Source organism: Macrosteles quadrilineatus, unplaced genomic scaffold, assembly GCF_028750875.1.
Source record: "Macrosteles quadrilineatus isolate MER2022 unplaced genomic scaffold, UCM_ALF_1.0 Scaffold_2__2_contigs__length_208266976, whole genome shotgun sequence".
NCBI classification, from domain to species: domain Eukaryota; kingdom Metazoa; phylum Arthropoda; class Insecta; order Hemiptera; family Cicadellidae; genus Macrosteles; species Macrosteles quadrilineatus.
Window position 1 is genome coordinate 183888294 of NW_026542595.1, and position 22518 is coordinate 183910811.

General features: G+C 34.3%; 1 protein-coding gene and 3 non-coding genes across 4 annotated transcripts in view; all 4 read right to left on the minus strand.

The window, feature by feature from the left end:
* Positions 1-64: 64 nt before the first annotated feature.
* LOC128985995 (40S ribosomal protein S4) overlaps positions 65-22518 on the minus strand; it is a 31191-nt gene continuing 8737 nt past the window's right edge. The window contains exons 5-6 of the mRNA XM_054406041.1: positions 13021-13150; positions 65-231 (exon numbers count right to left, since the gene is read on the minus strand). Of these exons, the coding sequence (XP_054262016.1) occupies positions 102-231; positions 13021-13150 (260 nt within the window). The 3' untranslated portion in view covers positions 65-101. The remainder of the gene's footprint in view (positions 232-13020; positions 13151-22518) is intronic.
* Positions 7941-8069, minus strand: LOC128988224 (small nucleolar RNA SNORA16B/SNORA16A family). The gene has a single exon (XR_008490348.1). It is a non-coding gene; the product is annotated as a small nucleolar RNA SNORA16B/SNORA16A family (small nucleolar RNA).
* LOC128988228 (small nucleolar RNA SNORA16B/SNORA16A family) lies at positions 11587-11713 on the minus strand. Its single transcript, XR_008490352.1, has one exon. It is a non-coding gene; the product is annotated as a small nucleolar RNA SNORA16B/SNORA16A family (small nucleolar RNA).
* Positions 18618-18744, minus strand: LOC128988226 (small nucleolar RNA SNORA16B/SNORA16A family). Its single transcript, XR_008490350.1, has one exon. It is a non-coding gene; the product is annotated as a small nucleolar RNA SNORA16B/SNORA16A family (small nucleolar RNA).

A 22518-nucleotide genomic window follows, 5' to 3' on the forward strand; every position in this document is an offset into this window, starting at 1 on the left:
TATTTTCTACCCTAAGAGACTTACTGACTTCACTCAATGTAGGATACAGCAGAATAAAACAAAAGAGGTTTTTAACAAATTTTATTTAAAACGGAACGAAGTTAGCCCGAGGCAGCCTTGGCAGCGAGACGTTTGTCTCTCTCCTCTGCGATGGTCAGCTTGACTCCCTTACCCTTGGGCAGAGACACGTACGGCTTGGTACCTTTGCCGATGATGAACACGTTTACTAACCTGCAACAGACCAACCAAACGTTGTGAAACAGATTAAATATAAGAGACAAAGTAGGCACTGATGTCTCTAAGGTTTTTTATTTAACTTTACCAAATTTCTTGGAGTCAAGAAACTATCACTGCATCGTCGTCGTGATGATCCATCCAGTGAGCTGAAACCCAACTGTACTGAGGCTGTTTTAGGATCATGCCTGTCGTCATGGTGAGTCTTAGGTTCATTAGGTAGACTATAGAACTGTAGGTTTAAAAAATATGTTTTCAGATTGTATATGTCCATTTCTGTTTCAACATCTGTTTGAATGAGAGTTAGCAAACCAGCCGATGTATTTATTAAAGGTTTTTATGTTTTCCCGAAGACTTACGATTTAATTCAGATTATAATGATAAATAATTTGGTACAGAGCATATTATTTCATACCTATGGGTTACGAAGAATTTCTGTTTGCAAAATACAAAACAAAAGGTGCCCAAAAAAAAAACTTCACACAAACAATCCTTGAATAATGCCTGAAAGTTTCATTACAATCTGTCGAGCGGTTTCGGAGTCCACAAAGGACAAACAAACATACATACATACATTGGATTTTATATATATATATAGATAGATTTTACATTTGTTTCACTTAACACCATGCTATAACTAGATAATTATGCACAATCAGATAAAAAAAAACTACTTAAATAATTCTTTTTTTTTATTTATCAAGTATGTTAGCTAATCATATTAACTGTTAAGCTTTTATTTTTGTGCCAATCTTCACTGTCAAGGATCATCAATGACAGCTTCCACTCAGCACTCAGTGACTTTATTTTGAAAAATACTTCCACATAAAAACATGAAGCTTGAATAAATTGAGTATTGCTTATGTATTAGTTAAGCATTCAGTAAAGACCACAGAGATTTGTAAAAAATGTTGCCGTGATAAGTAATTCTTGTGGATCATATTTTAACATTTAAAAAAAATAACAAAAAATAATTCAAATTATAATTTGTAATCTGTATGAAAAACTGACACATTAAACATGAATCAGTGTGGAAACCAGAATTTACTTTAGGCTATGACTGGGTTAAACATGTCCAACTGTTCAATATAATTGAAGACATTGGATATGTATATAATTTCACTTCCAATGATAGCCATGAATAAACCACAAGATACCAAAAATGAGTTTACAGAGCTGGTCAGATAACATAGCATTACTTAAAATCAATTAAAATATTCTTTTTAAACCTTCCAGTATAATTCTTAGAAAAAGATCAATTGTTTCAGAAAATTGAGAACGGTTAAAAACATTGTTTAGCCATATAAATAATCCATCTGAAATTGTTTTATGCCAATGTTTTCACTGAGAAAAACAAGAGCTCAACCCAGCTTCTCTATGGCAAAAATCTTTAAACTATAATGACTACATTTAAGATACTTTCCTCTTATTGTAAAACAAATAAAATCAAAATCATATGTAGGTAACACTTGATAAAATCCTCGTTTTTATTATTTGTCAATACAAGTTGTTAAATTTTGTTCAATAGTAGAAGATATCTCAACAACCTTAAGGGAAAGTACCTTTAACTGTTCGACAGGAAAAGGTGTTCAATTCATTTAAAACTACTCATATAGTATGAACAAGGAATATTTGAGTTTTGGAGGTTTAATAGGTTTAGAAGCTTTTTTTTAACATAGTACACACAAGTAAGAAAAAAATACTTGACTTTACTCAGTTCAATATTGTTAGGTTATTTATTTGTCCCTCAGTTTTTTATTGCAATCACATCTCTCATATAGAGCTAATGAACAAAACATCACAGAGACAAAAAATCTAAACAGCAAAAAAATACTCTTGGTAAGGGGTTTAAAACATGTATTTAAACTACTTGTAGAATATCTCAGTAATACTGAGGCTATGCATCTTTATGAACATTTTTAATTTATCCTTGTTACATATTAATAACAACTAAATAATTGATTAGTTTGAAACCGAAATTAGTTTAGAGAGCTCACCCCGTGGTCGAAAACTCTACAAAAAATGCAATGTACAGACTTATCTAATTTTACCCCACACTATAAATAAAACATGTGATTGGAATGTCTTATATTTGTTTTGATTTTCTGTTTATATTTTGTTATTTCGTCATCACCATGGCAACCCATAAGACCCATGTTAATTTTTTTGAAATTTAAAATTCATTTTTTGTGCTTATTTGTGAGCCTAATTTAATTTATAAAGAGATTCTGCACATCTACAGGTAAATATCTTTCGTTTGGTACCAACCACATGTAATTCGGTCCAGTAGTATGGTCAGGCTAGCTGTCATACGTTTTGCAAAAGTTGTTTATAGTATATAAGTAAAAAATAAAAAATAAATTGCTTTATGAAACTTACTGTAACACAATGTATGCACTAGCACAAAATTTACCAGTGATCAACCCTCATTTTATTCCCATCGTAACCTTTGTTAATTATCTCTGCCATCAGTAACTTTTATTCAATGACCATATAGATACAATAAACAAGATTAATAAGACAGAAATTCTATGGAAAGTTAATTATATTGTTTTAACGCTTGCTTAAATTAACTTATGTTTGGACAGTGACGTTTCATATCTGGACAAAAATGAAAGCATCAATTAGCTTTAAGATAGGCTTAAATCAGGACAAATTGTAGGAATATACAAACAAATCTGAAGGGTTTAAACTTAAAGATTTGTTAAGATTACATGTATCAGAATGTTAGTAGCCCAGCCAGTATTGCGTGGCAGGGAGTTGCAATATTTCTGAGTTATTGTTGCACAACCTTAACTGAGGAACTGTCACAAATACAGTCCCCGGTACCGATATTGTGCTACTTGACAAATATTTTAACTTTTCACAACTTATGATGGTTCAACAATGAGGATTGAGTACAAATTCATGCACAGTAACCAACTACTTTTTTCATGTAAGTTTTTAACTAAACTTCACATTATCTACAAAACTTGCAAAACCCCAATTCAAGCTTTACCACCATAAAAAAAATACCCCCGCCGCAGCAAACCTGCAGACTAAGCGAATTTCCATTTGACTGATTAGATTTACACTGAAATGTCTACTTAAAAATATAACATTTATTCCCTATTTAAATAGAATTAGTTTAACAAGTACTTAGGTTTGCTGCATCAGGGAGGGTAAAACTGTTTTTTTTTTTTTTGTAAAATGTTAATAGTTAGTAAGAAATAAAAACATTTTCCAAATTTGATCAAAATATGTTCATAAACAAGCAAACTACAACAGTTTACTTATTCTCCATAAGAATAACATTGGAATTTTAAATTTACAATTTTTTGGAATTTTCTCCGTAACCATTAGGCGTATAATAACGCTTGAATATACTAAATTATTTGTTTTTTTAAGCTCTACAAAATGATTTGGAAAGCAATTGCTAAATTTTATGTTTTTTGGGTCAAAAATGGGAAAAACCTATTTTTACCCCATAAAACCCCCCGTTCCCATGGTCCGATCATGCTGGATCGCTAGCTCGTTCGAATAAACGTAGGTTTACACGTTTGTACCAAATTTCATCAAAATCGGATCATTTTTGCTCGAGTTATCGTGCTAACGGACACATATATATATCCTATACTCTAATACGAGCAAAGTTTGCTTGTATGTATGTATGTATGTATGTATGTATGCTTGCACCAAGATCTCGAAAACGGCTCCGACGATTTTCTTCAAATGTTGTATATAGTTTATTTCTGGCCTAAAAACGAGTTTACTGCAATTAGAACTGCCATCAAAAATCTAATTACGTAGAAAAATGAAATTGAAAATCACATTTTTTTAACATTAGTCTTATGGGTTGCTAGGTAACCATGTTGGCTGAATTAAATAACAAGGAAAAAGTAAACAAAAGACTTGTAGCTTGTAATTTGTCTATCCACAGTATACTAGCAAAACAAAACACAGTACAAAAGGAAAAACATCAGTTGTTACTATTGAGCAAAGATTATACTGAAGATTACTAGATTCTATAGTCAAGGGTAGCAGTGTGGAGTGTGGGATCTGTTTATGACGATTAGATTACGGTATCTGCAATCCTTAAATGCTATGGAAAGGGAGGAAATCAGGTCCACGACATAGGAAGTGGTGAAGGAAGTAGTAAAGGCGAGCAGTCTGGAGTGTGGGAACTGTTTATGACGATTAAATTAAGGTATCTGCAATCCTAAAATGTAATGGGAGGGAGGAAAACAGGTCCATGACGTAGGAAATGGGGAAGGAAGTTGTAAGGCTAGCAGTGCAGAGTGTGGAAACCGTCTGTGGCATTTATGTATCTGCAATTTTAAAATAGTATAAAGAAGGAGGGCAAACAGGTCTACGACATAGGGAGTGGTGAAGGAAGTAGCAAGGGTGAGCAGTCCGGAGTGTGGGAATTGTTAATAACGATTAAAACAAGTTATCTACAATCCTAAAATGCTATGGGAAGGGAGGGAATCAGGTCCGCGACGTAGAAAGTGGTGAAGGAAGTAGTAAAGGCGAGCAGTCTGGAGTGTGGAAACTGTTTAAGACGATTAGATTAAGGAATCGGCAATCCTAAAATCCTATGGGAAGGGATGGAAAGAGGTCCGCGACGTAGGAAGTGGTGAAGGAAGTAGTAAAGGCGAGCAGTCTGGAGTGTGAAAACTGTTTATGACGATTAGATTAAGGAATCTACAATCCTAAAATGCAATGGGAATGGAGGGAAAGAGGTCTGCGACATAGGAAGTGGTGAAGGAAGTAGTAAAGGCAAGCAGCCCGGAGTGTTGGAACTGTTAATGACGATTAGATTAGGGTATCTGCAATCCTAAAATGCCATTGGAAGGGGGAGAAACAGGTCCACGACGTAGGAAGTGGTGAAGGAAGTAGTAAAGGCGAGCAGTCTGGAGCCTGGAAACTGTTTATGGGAACTACATTAAGGTATCTACAATCCTAAAATGCTACGAGAAGGGAGGAGAGGAAAACAGGTCCATGACGTAGGAAATGGTGTAGGAAGTAGTAATGCTAGCAGTGCAGAGTGTGGGAACTGTCTGTGGCATTTATGTATATGCAATTCTAAAATGGTATAGGGAAGGAGGGCAAACAGGTCCACGACGTAGGGAGTGGTGAAGTAAGTAGTGAAGGTTAGCAGTGTGGAGATTGGGAGTGGATTAATGTATCTGCAATACTTTTCAGAGTAAAGTAATAATTTTCCCCAAGCAAAGCTCGGTCCCCAGGTACTATATATATAAATACATAAATATATATATGTATATGAATTTAAAAGGATGGTGTTTTTGGCCTCTAGGGACCTCAAAACAAAAAAAAAAAATCGGTCCCGCGTCCAGGTCTTACCATGAGTACCACGGTAATAGCTTATTCCCTATATGGGAAATTCGCTAAAATTAAAATATAATTATGTGATGAAAAAAAACGTTCTTTGCACTGAAGATATTTCCAATGAAATATTTATAAAATATGGTATCAAAAGTAGAAAATAATTTGTATGAAAAATGTCTCTCATTAAACATTGTCTTCATTCAAATTCAGAAGTACCAATTGAATAAAAGTAATCACAGAGACAAAATCATATGTAGAAATATGTTGCATTAAAATAAATTAAACCATTGACTATTGGATACTGAAGTAGACTCCTATTTCCCATCTATGGGTGCGTTCACAAAGAAAGCTGGTTACAAGTAACTTACTTTCAGCGCTTGTTCCAAGCGCTTGAGAATGCTGTTGTGTGTTCACAACAAACGCTTGCATTTCAAGCTCATTGTAGTCTCAGCTCTAGTTGAGACAACATCTTCCTCAAGTGATGAAGAGTTATTTTTTTATTGAAACTGTAGAATTAAAAGGATGTAGAATTAGGAAGGTGTTCATGCAATTAACCGCGGAAGTTAATCACGTTTAATTACATCCTCAAGAAAATTGAAAGTGATTTAGTGAAGTTTTGGGGGGATTGGCATAAGCAACCTATCCATGCACCAGAACGAATTTTGGACCAATAAAAAAACCTAAAAAATACTTGAAGGGAGTTTTAAACACCCTATGTAGCTGATTAATTATGATGCAAAAAATATCGTGAGATATATTCAATTTTTTTAATTTTCTAGGTAAATAAAGTAAAAGTATACAAGTTTCATCTATAAAAAATCCAACACAACACTTAATTAATATTGAATTAAATGTGTTTGTCTATCATCTTGATAAATATATGTTATATTTGTCCTATTGGTTACGTTATTGAACATTCTAGGAAAAACCCACAATATGTGGGTAATATATTTTTTTGGAAATTGGAAGCTCTAAATACTTGAGCTATCAACTCATCGACATCCATACTGCACTGTTAGCTGTTTGTAACTGACTGGTTCGGTCAACAAGCGCCGGAAAACAAGTACGAAACGTTCTTGCGTGCTTGTCAGAGCTTGTAACAAGCGCTTGCTAGCCGGCACAAGCTTTGTCTGTGAACACACACGCTTGATACTATGTTAACTTTTCTCACGCCGGTTCGAGCTTGTAAGCGCTTGCCAACAAGCGCTTGTAACCAGCTTTCTTTGTGAACGCACCCTATATGGACCAGCTGTAGCCAATCTTTCATTAAAAAAGAACGTAGTAGTTGTGTGAGCCAGTCACAGAATACGCTAGTGACTAAAACTCTATTTTCTACCTTATTTTTTGTTGCTGGCCAAGTTGATGGGTCATAACGATTGATAGCTCACAATAAGTCATTCCATTAGTTTGAAATGTTAAAAAAGATTGTGTATTCGACAGAAATCAGCACAATCTGTCGGTGGCTCACATCAACTACGATGTTTTGGTTAAAAAACCGGCGTTAAACCTAGATACACGTTTGCACCCTCTAATCTCAGTAGTTATTTATTTATTATTTCATAGTTATTTATTATTTACTATGTAGTTTCAGAAGATTTTGTGGACCAACACTCTTAAGTACTATAAATTAATGTATCAGAATGTTAGTAGCCCAGCCAGTATTGCGTGGCAGGGAGTTGCAATATTTCTGAGTTTTTGTTGCACAACCTTAACTGAGGAACTGTCACAAATACAGACCCCGGTACCGATATTGTGCTAGACTTATCATAAATTGCAAATATTATGTAGCAATCATTTAATGTTTTGTTGTCAATACACAGGTGAACAAAAAATATTCGCCAAGACAATAAATTATCATTAATGATGTGATTATGGTATGTAAACATTGTAAACTTATTTTTATACTGTCAAAAATCAATCCTGGAGGCATGATAACTAAATTAATCTTACTGCTAGGACTTAGTTGCGATTTTACTCAAGCTCTAATTTTAATGACCGAGACAAAGCCATGCGAATGGAGGATTTTTCATGAGTCTAAACTATGATAAATGACAAGTTAAGTCAATTCTAACACTTTCAAGAAGCCTAAACTTGACTCCAAATTAATATTAAAAGCCCAACGAAATAAAAATCAAAATATGTTTGACAAAGTTAAATTGACTTGATCCAGACGTATGGCAACATGAAATGCAGTTTTTATTTTATGTAATAGACAGAAATCTTTATTGAAGAGAAGTATCAATTTGGAAATGAAATGAAAATCCTTCTTTATTGAGGCGAACTTAGGACCTCATGGTCCTTTCTGTAAACAACTAATAATAACAATAAACTATTAACAAAAATACAATATTGTACATATACACAATAACAGTATTGCAAACTGTATTAATCTTGGGTAATACTTGTAAGACAACAGCCTACAAGTGACCTTTAAGGTTAATCTTTGCTGTAGGCCGAGTTTTGACTGAGATAAACAACACTTTATTTCAGCTTCGATCCGGCCACTACTGTAACAACAATCAAATATATTAACGTTGATCTGTGATCAAAAGAAGTGATTAGGCTTAAGTTTTTGTTGCAAATGCAAGGGGGCTTATCTCTTATATTAATACGTGAGGGCTGTTTTTTGTGAACAAAACTCCTCTGTTATTTCTGGACCGATTTTAATGTTTGAGGTGTCAAATGATTCGTCTCAATTCGTAGATTTGCATAAAGGTTTTAGAATATAAAAAATATTACCCTTAAGGGCACAAGATGCTCTCAAAGGTCGCATTTCCCCCCATAAGAATTACATTGAAAACAAATTTAAAAACAAAAACAGCTGTACATAAAAATAAACTCACCAGCTTTTTTGGAGTAAATATTGATGTTTGTAATATGTATGAGGTTATAAACAAATCTAAACAGTCAATCAGTTTTGTTGGAAGAACAGAAAATTTCTTGAATTTAAAGGAGAAATATTGAAGACAGGAGGAGGAGACAATTAATAGGAGATCTTATACGTATGAGAAGAGTAGAGGATAGGCCTGGTCTCACAGTAAGGAATCCAGGTACACAATCACTTAGGGAGATGAATCATTTTGCCAGTTATGCTAAGCAACTTATTTTGGAAGTAAAAAAAAAAACATGAAGAATATACACATCGTGTTGTCACAGTGGTAAAGTAAACCTACCTAAAGTCAGATCAAAGAAATACATGCAAGAAATGTTTAATGGTATCAGCTTTAAGTCGGGAAACATTTGTAGAAAATACTAAAAAATAAGGCCGGGTCCAAAAAATGCTAAAATATTTTTACAAGAAGCGTTTATCTATAATTTCAAAGCGGTATTAAATAGCGTGAGCGTTTCAATTAGTTACGTTAGCATTTAGTCGGGTTTTTTAAACTCATCGAAAATTATGACTGTTATTACTGTAGTTTTAAAATAACTCCTGCATAATACCGGTACTTTACAATTGCTCGATTTCGAGCAACAGGTACACTAGTAATGACAATTCTGTGATTCTGACACATTTATAAGTAGGTACATTATAATAACTGATGAGAAATAAACAATTGGGATCAATATCCCGGGTTGATTCAATGTTTTTTTTTCCTTTTAAATTTTAACTTGAAACTAACATGAAGTTATTATGTTGACCATAACTGACATGATGGGCAAGGTTCAATTGGGGTTAAGGCCTACAGTAGAACCCCTATTAACGTCACTCTCAGGACCGGGAGCCTATTATGTGAATAGACAGATAACAGGAATCATCTTATAAACCTGTACGGTACAGTAAGTTGATTTAACCCTTTCAGTGCTATGAAACGATATATCGTTGTTTTAAAAAATCTCTAAGGGATATAGAGAGGAAGGTTATTTTAACAAAAAGTAGCAAAACGGCCATTGGTGACCTGCATGTTCATAGGATACACTAACAACCACTTAGCTAAAAGATTCGCCCAATCCGATGATTTCAAGGTGTATGTCTAAACCAAGGATTATGAACACCTCACTATGCCCCAGTGGTTGTAGTATATCGCTACAAACACACAGGTCACGAATTATTTGCCACACAGGACGGGATTCGAACCCGAGCAGACGAATGCCACTGGCCAAGTGACACACGCCCTAGTATTCTCGGCTATCTGTGCTTGAAGACTGAGGAGTCAAAAAAACCGGTATTTAAGCTGACGCCACTGATTGCGAACAGATAGCGCTACAGATGGTTGTTCAATGCGTTACTAGGTAGCAGTACCAGTTAGTCACGGACTATTTAGATGATATTTTTTAGTTGAAACACAACAGTGATCATAAATGTGTTCCTGAGACTTTGCTGCAAAACATTAGTTTCCCTTAAATGGCTATATTCCGATAACCTCATCCAACTAAATCAAAGTTAAATTCAATATTACATTGTAAACTATATGTCTTTTGATTTTATGAGATTTTGGTTTCAAACAATGCTATCAGAACATACAAATTTATAGGAAAACCAGGAAAATTACAACAAAAACTAAGTTTTATTTTATGTTTACTACAAATACCGGGATTTATCTTTGTTATATATTTTCTTATTGTCTTATTATTCAAAATTAGCCTAATTAATAAAATAGTGACAACATTACAGTTAAAATTCAACAACAGGTAATGGAATTGAAAGGCAAACAAAAAAGTCTTACGAAATATGAATTATTGGCCTAGCAATGAAAGGGTTCAAAGGTTTTGGAAGAAATTAAACCCTGTACAAGTGAATAAAACATATTTATGTTTAAATAATATTACTACAATTACTTACATACAAGAGTCATACAGAACTTTAATTTTGTATGTTGTACTCTTTAATGTTCGTAAAGTGTATAACAAAATTACATTTAAAAATGAAAATAAGTACCGTACTCTTTAGTTAGGTTACGGCTTTGACTATTAATACAACGTTACGTATAACAGAGTGATGGTTTATCGAGGTTCTACTGTATAGACTTGATTGTACTGCTTGGTACAAAATTTTAATTGGGGATTGTATGGTTGACATTTACCACTAAAAGCAAAAATACTTAAAACAGTGAAACCTCAATGGTTCCGGTTTGAAACTTTGTGGACCGAGGGAATAACAAACTATCAAAATGGAAGCTATAGATCAAGTTTATGGGAAATTTCCCCACAGGTTAAAACAGGAGGTAAAGCTAACAGATTTAATAAATAGTAGAAAATTAACAAATATCTTATCAACTTACATCACTACTACATTCTTTTCTTACTGTATAAAATAGTTTGTCATATTCGACTGCTTTTCACTTTGAATGTTAGAAACATTTTTAAATCAATCGGATTGTTGAATTATTGATTTTTTATTATGAAACGAATAAGATGGTTCTATTTTTTTACCTTAAAAACCCTGTCATCGGCCGCTCATATCATGTCATCATAGACCTAGTCAAACGATCAAGGTTCCACTGTATTATGATTCAATTGTGACAGTGCAACAATAGAATCCTCACATCACTAATCCACTATACCAACTTAAATTAAATCAGTCACGTTTTCATAAAGTTATTATAAATGTATGGCTCTTAATAACAGCAGCCTACTACTGGCTGATATATGCCAGGTCTATAATATAGACCAACTCTCAGAGCCATCGTGTGTATGAGTGGAGAACACTTGACACACAGTTGCTGTCCCACAGATACACAATCCCTTGCAGATAAAGTACTTGTATCTGTGGGTCACTATGGTCCCTAGTAAATGAAGTAGAAAATTAAAAATAATTCAATGAGTTTTCATTCCAGAGATTAGAGTTGGTTTTCATTTCATATTAACATTTCAATTTTAAAGGCATAATATTGATGCAAAAGATTGTTTTAGACAGTTTGTTTCATATGTTCTATTCGGGTATAATTATTACACAAAGATCTAAATAAAATAGTTAGATTAACAATCCAGATGATCTCATGGATTGAAATTGCTGTAATTGGTAATGAGTAGAATATTTAGTTTCTAAAAAGGCTTACTTTCATATAATGTATTTGAAAAACTTCAAAATGTATTAACCTAGGGTAATACTTGTAAGACACAAGTCTTCAAGTGACCTAAGGTTAATCTTTGCTTTAGGCCGAGTTTTGACTGAGCTAAACAACACTTTATCTCAGCTTCGATCTGGCCACTACTGTAACAATCAAATAGTACATTGATTTGTGATCACATGAAATGAAAATTGTTTCTTATTAGCACGACTTAGTCGTGATTTATAAGAGTAGAAAATACTTTAAAACATCATGGAAACCAACTCAAGGACGTATTAAAATAATTTTACGGAGACATTTTTTTCCCTTTCTTGTCTTAGAACACTAGGCACGAGCCAAGGTTTGTTTTTCACATTACTTTAGGCTAGACCAAGGGGTTGCGGCATTATCACTTAGATCAAATCCATCGTTGATTTGGTGGGTTTTGAACCCAGGACCTCAGGGACCAAAGTCCCGAGCTCTAACCACTACACCAGCTTGCTCCCCACTCGCTTGGTATGGTGATATTAAAAGCAAGGAATATTTATAATTATACATCCTTACTTTTGTAACTTGTATAGTTTTAAGATTATTTAAAAACTAAAAAAAAAATATGATAAAACTACTCGATGATTGTGTAGAAAGTTCTCATTCATTTAAACAGTTGTGGTTTTAAGATTTTTTGATGACTTCCAATCTCTTGGAGTCCATAAAAATAGTGACACTATTTCTTGATTGAATTGTTACCTCGTACTGGTTATCTCAGTAATTTGTTTCATCATGCTTTTCAAGAGTAGCAAATACTTCAAAACATCATGGAAACCAGTGCCAAAAGGGAATTAAAATTATTTTGTTATTAGGAGCAAGAAATAAAAGGTTACACTATTGTTAAGAATTTTGCAATCTTACTTAGACACATTAAAACTTTAACGTGTAGTCTTCATGGTGCTGAATTTTATAGTATAACAGAAATACTCAAAATTGAGGGCAACATAATCACAAAAGAACTACTGAAATTGGTTAGGGAAAAAATTTGAAGCTGAGTTGAATAAGGAGCTAATGGATTTTAATCATCATGCAGAATAGAAGTCGGTCACAAATCGTCTTCAGAGTGGAAAATTGACCCTGTAGAAAAGGAATATCAATCACAAATATGGACAATAATATATGCAATACCTTCAAGCGCAAAATATGACCCCACAGAAGTAGGAATATAAATATTTAAATCCTCCGGCGTAAGAGTAGACATTATCGTTGTCTTCTCCGACCGCAGCGAAATCCTGAACATCTATCGCAATTTGTAGACATCACCATCTGCCAAGGTCACAGAAAATTATTGTCTCTTGCAGTCAAGAAAACGATATCAACATCTTCCGCTGTTGTGTATTACATCATTTTGTCTTCCGCAATTGAGGTTCAATTTTTCAATTGCAAAATCTTGGCAGGTAAGTAAAAAGCCAAGGTACAGTACCTGGTGGCAAAAGTGTGTCCGTTGGTGTCCTTGATGTGTACAATGTCGAAGGATCCAGGGTGACGTTCTCGGTTCACCACAGTCCCGACTCGACCCAAGTTACGGCCTCCTGTGATCATGCACAAGTTGCCTGCAACAAAAATTCAATTCATCAACGTTGGGTTTAATCCATCACACAGGTATTTGTCACACAGGATGGTATAGGATTTATTGAAATTGTCTCTCATCAAAATGTTTCTTCATGGTTTTCAGAAGTACCAATTGAAAATATTTTAATCACTGAGACATTAATAAAAAATCATTATCTGCCTTGGAAGTAAATATTTACTGTTTAAAAGTTCTGAATAGGTTTACAAAACATATAAGATACTGCAGCCAAAGTAAATGAGTAAAATATTACAGTGTTTAAAAATGTGTTTAAAATGTTAAAACCCATGAACCTATACAACCATAAAGAAAATTCTCAAAGACAGAACATAATACCAACATTAGCAGTTTAAATTCAGTGGAAACCCCATATAAGATACTGCAGCCAAAGTAAATGAGTAAAATATTACAGTGTTTAAAAATGTGTTTAAAATGAACCCATGAACCTATACAACCATAAAGAAAATTCTTTAAAGACAGAACATAATACCAACATGTCATTAAATAACTGAAACTAACAATTATTATTTGGAAAAAATTAACATATTTACTTACAACTAAAGCAGTTTAAATTCAGTGGAAACTCAATAAAAGACCCTAAATCATCATTCCACATCAACAGTGTCTATCCTCATCTAACGTTTAGAAGTATTAATTAAAAAAAAAAATGCAGACACAATTATTAATTCATTAATGTAACCTGTTAATGCTTTAAAATGTGAAGTAATTGATTGTAGAAAATGAATTTCTCAGTTATAAATTTTATAATTAGGTCTCTCATCATCATGTTTTCTTCATAGTTTCAGAAGTACCAATTGATATTAATAATCACAGAGACCAGTAACAAATGTAGAATATAATGTACTACTTGGTACCATACTAGAATAAATTATTCTGAATAATTTTTCGGTATTGAAAAAAAAAAAACATAAGTGAAACAGCATGATCATTAGTAAAGCTCACAACTGTATCAGAATATTAGTAGCCCAGCCAGTATTGCGTGGCAGGGAGTTGCAATAGTTCTGAGTAGCTGTTGCACATTTTACTAAGGCTCGATACAGCTGCACCAACCTCGATAACTTGTGCTAGGGTGATTAAACACAGCAGTGAATGACTATTTGAGTCTCCACTTGTATCAGACATGGGGAAATAGGCTATTAAGATACAGTGTACCGAACGGAATTGTCACATCTTGTCCATATTCTTCTGTACTTCCTGATGATAAATTTTAATGTATAGTGTTCAAACACACTGTCGAAATAACATTTCATGAAATATAAGAGTCTATGTGAAAAACATGTAAATCAAGTTAACCACAAAGCCTACTTCATGACATGATCTATTGCATGGTTGTATGATGTTTAATGATCGAATAAATCATCTATCTTGAACAAAATTAAAACTATGACTATGTATATGGATGGCACATTATGCATACAAATAATAATATTAAATTTGTTTTTATAGGATATAATTTATCTCAGTAGATACTTAAGAATTAAACTTATTATTAATAAAGCTTTGTGAGATAAGAGTCTAAATGTATCAGAATGTTAGTAGCCCAGCCAGTATTGCGTGGCAGGGAGTTGCAATATTTCTGAGTTGATGTTGCACAACCTTAACTGAGGAACTGTCACAAATACAGTCCCCGGTACCGATATTGTGCTACGGTGCTACTTAACTAGGTATGCGGTCTCAGGTCCGCTAATTGGGTGGAGCAAACAATAACATAAAGAAATATTCTTTTTTTAAATACATCTTGTTTACTAATAAAAAATATGATAGATTACAACATAACAACTCAATTCGATCAGCTCATTAAAAATATTCCCAAATGGATGGAACATTATAATTTAGTCGTCATTGGCGCACAGCTGTTTCCATATGAAACACGCATCAAAACAGGCTCAGATATTTCAATAAAATGAGAAGACTACTTGAACAATAATAAAACTGTGTTTTTATAAAAACCTATTTCAGATAAAATTTCATTTTGATATTTTGCTAGTAAGATGAAAACATGATTAAAATTATTTGTTAAAGCTCTAAATTAGATTAAATGATAATAAAATCAATAAAATACTGTTTATGTATTTGATCAAAGGTAGTTACTAAATGCACTGTAATACCTTCTGTGTTTAATTTGATCAACTGTCTTCATCCAAATGGTTTTTCTTTTGAACTGTATTTAAGTTGTATATCGGCTTGTTTTTATAAACAAATGTTTAGATGATGTTTACATTTACTTAGTTATTTCGTAACCATCATGGCAACCTATAAGCATAATGTTAACATTTTCAAATTGCAAGTTAATTGTAATTGGGAATTATTTAAATTGAAATTTTTTTGTAAATCCTTCTTATTGGCTGTCAAAATGAATGAATGAATGAATGAAATAATGTTTTATTTCCCATAAATTATATACATATAATTACATCTATACTTATTTAATACGCAAGCAAGTTTTTTGTGACAATTACTCCTCCAAAACTACTGAACTGATTGACATGTTTTTGGTGTCATTGGAAAGAGCGTAACGTGAAGTTGTGCAGGAAACTTTCTTTTTAGGGAAATAATGAGAGAGTGAGGCCATGGAGCCCTTTAAAGTTTCGTATTTCTCCATAAGATTTGGAAACAAAAATTGTTATGAAACTCCAGCTGTTGTCACAAATCACAAGTGAGAAGAAGAGCATATGATAATTGTAAACAGTCAATAAGTTTGCTAATTTAACAGTTTGCTACAAACTTGCTGACTTGGTTGAAATTCGTTTTAAAATAATGCCTGTAATACTTAGCAATTGCTCGAATTCGAGCAACAGGGACACTAGTTGTATTTAAATAGGCTATCATTGGTAAGTTAAGCTAAAATATGTAGGCTACAGCTATTATTGTATGATGGGGGTTACAAAGCATGAGGATGATCTCAATGAGCTGACCTAAACAAATATTTGTTCAATTTTTTAAATGTTGAGAAGACTTTTGACAAAAATTTGTTGGTGAAAAAACAATTTCAATAATTATAGATTAATACAGTAGAACCATCAGCGGTTTTGTAGTCGTGCAGATCTGTTTAAAGATTCTGAAGAGTAAAACAGGCCTTAAAGTCATCCAGGTATAAAGGGAAAATGTCTCTGAATAATAGTTTTGAAGAAAAAAAACCCTCATTTGTGTATTTTTGTTCAAGATTCATTCTTCTTTGGTTAATTTGGTTTCTCAGTTAAGAGTTTTCATCATTCTTTTTCAAGAGTAGCAAATACATAAAGCATCATTGAAACCATAGGCTATTATAATATCAACATAGAATTTGTTTACCACTTTTATAGCTAAATCTGAAAAAATCTTAAAATGAGCTAAAACACAGATTAAACAAACTCCTATTTAGTAGATTTGTCATCCTTAATAATCAGCTAAAAACAGTTTTATTATTAGTTCCGTCTGGTACCGCTAGGATCGTGTTTTTGTTGAAAATTTGTTTCTTGTTTAAGTTATTTAAAATTGCGTTTAACCAAATAAAACGATCCTAATCAAAAACAACATTAGGCTATAAATACAATATCCTCTGGCTAACTTAACAAAATGGCTTTTAAGTGAGTGAAAAGTAGAACTTTCAAAATCTAATCAACGGTAGACTAGGGTAATACAGAAGATTTGGTTGTGATTTTTTAACATCTGATCTTCCTTGTGTTATTCTACAAACCCTCTAGACAACTGATTTATGAGAAATGGTGTGATATAACCAAGCAGGAGGACTGTACACTGTATTGGGTAGCTTGAGACAACACCTATTGCTGCACCTGACTGTACCCAGAAAAAAACGTGTCAGACTTTTCTCCATTTAACTGTACTTTGTTATTGTTCAAGTGCCATTCAATAGTTTGTCTACCATTTATACCTGGATATCTCTCAGCTGAATGACTCAAATCGGAGAAAGCTAATGGTCCAATAACATACAATCTAAAAAATAAAATAAAAGACAACTACGGTACTCTTTAAAATTACTACTTTTAAATATTTAGGCTACAAAGGGTTTACTTATTATTTCCCGTGTTGTCCATCCTTTCTGTTTATTATTTTAACCTTGTCATGGTTTAAACAGGACAAGTGGATAATATTGTGGAGTAGGCTATGCATTACACAAAATGTATTTATATTTTAAAACATAATTTTTCTAAAGGCTACCTGTAGGCCTAGTTTATAATACTTGATCGATATTGGGTAAAATTATTGCAGTACACAGTTAACTTCACACAAAGGCTGTCTTTATCACCATATAAAGGCAATAAATGTATGGCTCAATACTATAGTCAGGACAGAGGTCCAGACCAACTCTCCGAGCCACCGAGTGTGCTAGCGAGAGTCACAGCCCAGAACGGGAGGAGACAAACGCTCTACACACACTATTGCTGTCCCACAGAGGTAACGCTCACAGGCCAACAGCTCTGTGCGCTGACTTATCTGTGGTTAAAATCCTACATTTCTGGTATATTTCATCAATTTTAATCTAGTCTAATGGTGAGCTCTGCTAACTTTGTGTTATACCTTTGACTACTGATAGCCTAGTAGACAACAATTAATGAAGTTGTAGTTGGTTTTTAAATGAAAATTGTGTTGTTAAATCAAATCAACAGTGTGCTGCAGTCAATTATTGATTTTTGTGGAACATGCCAATTTTTTATCAACCTTTCAAAACTGAAGGGGAACTGAGTGTGTAAACTTTAGCACTTAGTAGAAAATAAATGGCTTGTGTTCTCAGAATCACAGATTGTTTCATAAGAGGTCAAAGGATTGGCTCTGTATTTCAACATCACTGAACACTTGGGAGATTACTTTAATCAAAAGGGAAAAATTAATTTTAATGATTATAATGTTTAAAAAAGTTGTAGAATGTTTGTTCACCAAGTTGACGGTAAAAAGATGACTAATCCCCACAATGTGATGCTTCGTCATACTCATCATCAGTTCTTTACCTAGTTTTATTCTCTTAAAATAAGTCCTACTCAGACCTGTTTAAATAGCCCAGTTGTTCAGACTAAGTGGATCAGGATTAGCGTGGCTTATCATGGACAAAGCCGCATGGATTTATATTTTAAGAAAATATAACTTTTTATGTTTTTAAATAACAAGGTTATAAAAGTCATTCAATTTAATAACCAGAGGCAGAATGTCACAAAATATTCACTTAAAACTGTGTGCTACTGACAAAAACAAATCTCACCAACTAGTATTCCGGATTGCATTATATTAACAAACAATTATAAGTGTCCTCAGATTGTATAGTTAGTTTCACTAAGTTCAAAGGATTGGCTCTGTATTTAATCATCATAGAACACCTATCAAATTTCATATTTACAATAAAGTTATTGTAGGTAAGCCTATAGGCCTATACTCAAATGATAATAAGGATCAAAAGTAAGTTATTCGAGTAAGAGCTCTACACAATCGATTCAACACAATGTATTCCCTTTGGGTAATACTTGTAAGACAAAAGTCTCCAAGTGACCTTAAGTGAAACATTATTGTTGGCCAAGTTTTGACTGGAGTAAACGAAAGTCTACTACAGCTTCGATCTGGCCTGTGAAACTATCAAAACTTGTACGATCAAAACTTCCAACTGTGTAGAATAAGTATGCAAGACTTTAGAAATAAGAACATGTAGGCTAGTTATTTGCTGAAATCCTAAACAAAGCAAGAGTACATTACATATTGCAACATAAACATACCAGAGAAATCAAATAAAGGCATCAATGTGAAGCACCATATTGTTCAGAGTTCTGACAGTAGAGGTTTTATGTGAAATACAAATAAATTTTACTAATTTTAAGATTTTACTAATCAAGTCAAAACAAGATGAATTTCTGTTCTCAGATGAGTAAGGTTTATTTCATGGGACATCAAAGGATTATGCCTTAGATCTCATCTATCATCACTGAACAGAAAACATGGCATCATGTATAAAATTATAAAAAAAAACATTCTCTGGTAAGAAATGAAGGAGACACAAGTTTGGTAAAAATATGTTGTGAAAAAAGGTTAACTTTGAGTGAAATCGCTGAAAGATGGCATAGCCTGATTTTACCTAGTCCAAAAACAGTGCATGATGAACAGCAACAAAAAACAAAAACTCTCGATGAACAAAATCTAGAAAATTATTCATCACAAATTTATCTATGTTGAGAAATTGTGAGGGATATAAAAATTAAAATTCTGTCCTCAGATGAGTCCTTACTCATCACTGGACATCAAAGGATTATGCCTTAGATTATCATCACTGAACAGAACACTAATTGTTTACAAAATAGTATGAGATCAGACATTGGAAAAGATGTCATTAATTAAGTTCATAGATTTATTTAATATATCGTAGCCATGATTTTACCGATTAATGATCTACAATTAAATTATTGTTACGCACGCCTTTGACACAATCAATGATTGATCTCTAATGATTGTGATGGAAAATCCAGCCAACATTTATGAATAACAATGCAGACAGCTTTTAAGAAAATAATTCTATGAAATACTTTCAAACTTGGGGTGGCTGTGGCAATGGCGGATCGTACTGAAGTGGTAGTGTGTCCCTGTTGCAATAAATTGTGCGAGGATAAGGAAAAAGCGCTTTTTTGTGATGGAATGTGCGGTTCCTGGCACCACGCAAAGTGCGTCAACATTTCTATCAAGAAATACAATGAAATATGTAAGCTAGAAGACGTAATTAAGTGGTTTTGCGTGAGGTGCGATGATAGGGTGAAGAACATGATCGTACTGGACAGAAAGCAACCGGGTATCATCAATGAGATATCAGAGATCAAGGAACACGTAAGTCAGTTTACGAAGCTTGGACAAAAATTGGAAAGAAAAATTAACATTCTTATCAACTATAGCCTTAAAAACAAAATTGGAATAAATCATCTATTAAATTCACACAAGCCTGAACTCTCCTTAACTCTGAATGAAACTGACATGTCTTGTCTTGATGTCGATGTCGAGGCAGTTTTGGCAGATGCTGGAGCATCGAACACGCAAACTGTCGGTCTACGTCCACGGAATGAACCGGAGCGGGTCAACGGACTGGTTCGAGACCAACCCGGAGTAAATGGATCCGAAAGGAGTGAAGCTGAATCTGGAATGGGAATGGTTGTACGAACTGAAACTGAAAGTGAAAATGAGATTTACGTGGCTGCGGATGTTGGGGACAACACTACTCGTGCAGAAGATACAGTTTTAACCTCAAAAGACTTAACCCCAAACAAGAAACTTACTTATGCAAAAGCCTTAGGGAGTAAAAAACCTAAAGGAAAGGTGGTGGAAAGTGCTAAGTCTAAAGTATTAAACAGACAGGAAGTCATTATAGGGACTTGTGGGGAGCAAACTAATCTTAAACCTGCCGGAAATCAAGCTTTGTTCTTTATATCAAGATTGTCACCAAATACGACTAAAGAAGGACTATCCCAATTTTTGGGTGATAAGGGTGTAACTGACTGTGAGTGCATTGAACTTGGATCAAGGTTCAAAACATATAAATCCTTCAAGATAGCACTGCCTGAAAACCTAGCTGACGTGATCCTCAATCCCAAGTTCTGGCCTAAGGGAATCCTGGTAAGAAATTTCATTCCCAAAAAACGAAGTTCTGTACTACCCCACTCTTTTTTAGGGAGGACTATTTACAGGTCAGTGGTAAAATAGCAAACCATGTGTTACCTAACCTAAAAGATGGACCTAGGCTAGAGACTGATAGTGATAGTTGTAGTCCCCTCGAATCAGACCCCCAGACTTGTAATAGTAGGCCTAGGCCTCTTAGTGAAAATAATATTGTGTTGAAGACAGAGTTGTCCCATTCCACTAATTTTAAAGTAGCTGCGTTAAATGTTCAATGTCTAAGGAACAAAAGTGAAACACTGTCTATATTTTTACATGAAGTTAAGTCTGACTTTCTTTGTTTAACGGAACATTGGTTAACATCGGATGAGAGTGACTGTTATAAGAATCTGCTTGACTTAAAACTTGTAAACATTTACTGTCGTAAAATTCATAAAAATGGAGGTACTGCTATATTTGCCAAGTCAAACTATGAATGCAGGAAAATTGACCTCGATACCTTTTGTCTAGAACTTGACTTTGAAGTAGCAGCTATTCTGATTGACAATACTGGTACCATATTATTGTGTGTCTACAGATCCCCTAACGGGAATTTCAATAACTTTATTGACCAACTGGACCAATGCCTGACTCATGTCTCGGGCCTCAATCCAAGAAACCTGATTTTGTGCGGGGATTTTAATATCCATCTTGAGTGTCCGTCTACTGAGGAGTCAATCTTTGTAAACCTACTCAGATCCTATGGACTGTATGTGGCATCCCGTCAACCAACAAGAGGGACGGCGTGTCTTGATTCTGTGGCGTCAAACTTCGACTCTTGGAAGGTGAAAGCTGAGGTTGTTCCATCGCTCGTGGCCGATCACGATGGTGCTGTGATCCTGAGTGTGAATTGCTCTGAGGTAAGCCTTAATTCTAACCCTTCTTGGCTTAAGGACTACTCTATCATAAAGCGACCCATCTGTATGGAAAATTTGCCTCTGTTTAGGTATGAGCTCTCTAATGTGGATTGGAGTACCCTGTACACATTGACCGAGCCTAAACTTGCTTTTGAGCTTTTCTCTAGTATATTTTTTGATGAATTTGATCATGTTTTTCCAGCCAAATTATATAACCCCAAGAGTAAAGTCTGTTCCGTTGGCTCTGGTTCAAGGCATAACAAATCAGCCAATTGTTGGTACACCCCTGAACTGAGGAGAATGAGAAATTACATGGCTTTTGTTCATGACCTGTATAAGGGCTCCAGTGATATGTGTAGGAAAGGGCAGCTCTATTCTCTTTATTTGGAGATCAAGAGGAACTATAGGGTTAGAGTCAATGTGGCCAAGAAATCCTTTAATGCAGAATCCATCCTTAGTGCCCCAAACCCATGTAAAGCTGCGTGGGACATTATCAATAAAGAAAGAGCGCCAGGTCCCGGGCCTAAAATCCAAGCATCCCCTGATGAGTTAAATGAATATTTTACAAGTGTGGCTGGAAACATCATCTCTGATCTACCTGTGTTGCAGACGGATCCTCTGGACTCTGTGCCGGACTACTCCTCCGTCCATTCATTTACCTGCTGGAATAGGGTGAGTGTAAGAGAGATATCCCAAATGATTAAGAATTTCAAAGACTCCAAGAGCCAAGATGTCTATGGCCTTTCTACACATGTCCTCAGGGCTGTTGCAGATCTCGTGGCCGTTCCTCTCACGCACCTGGTCAACTTGTGCCTGGCTCATGGATCTTTTCCGGACTCTCTAAAGAAGGCCCGTACTG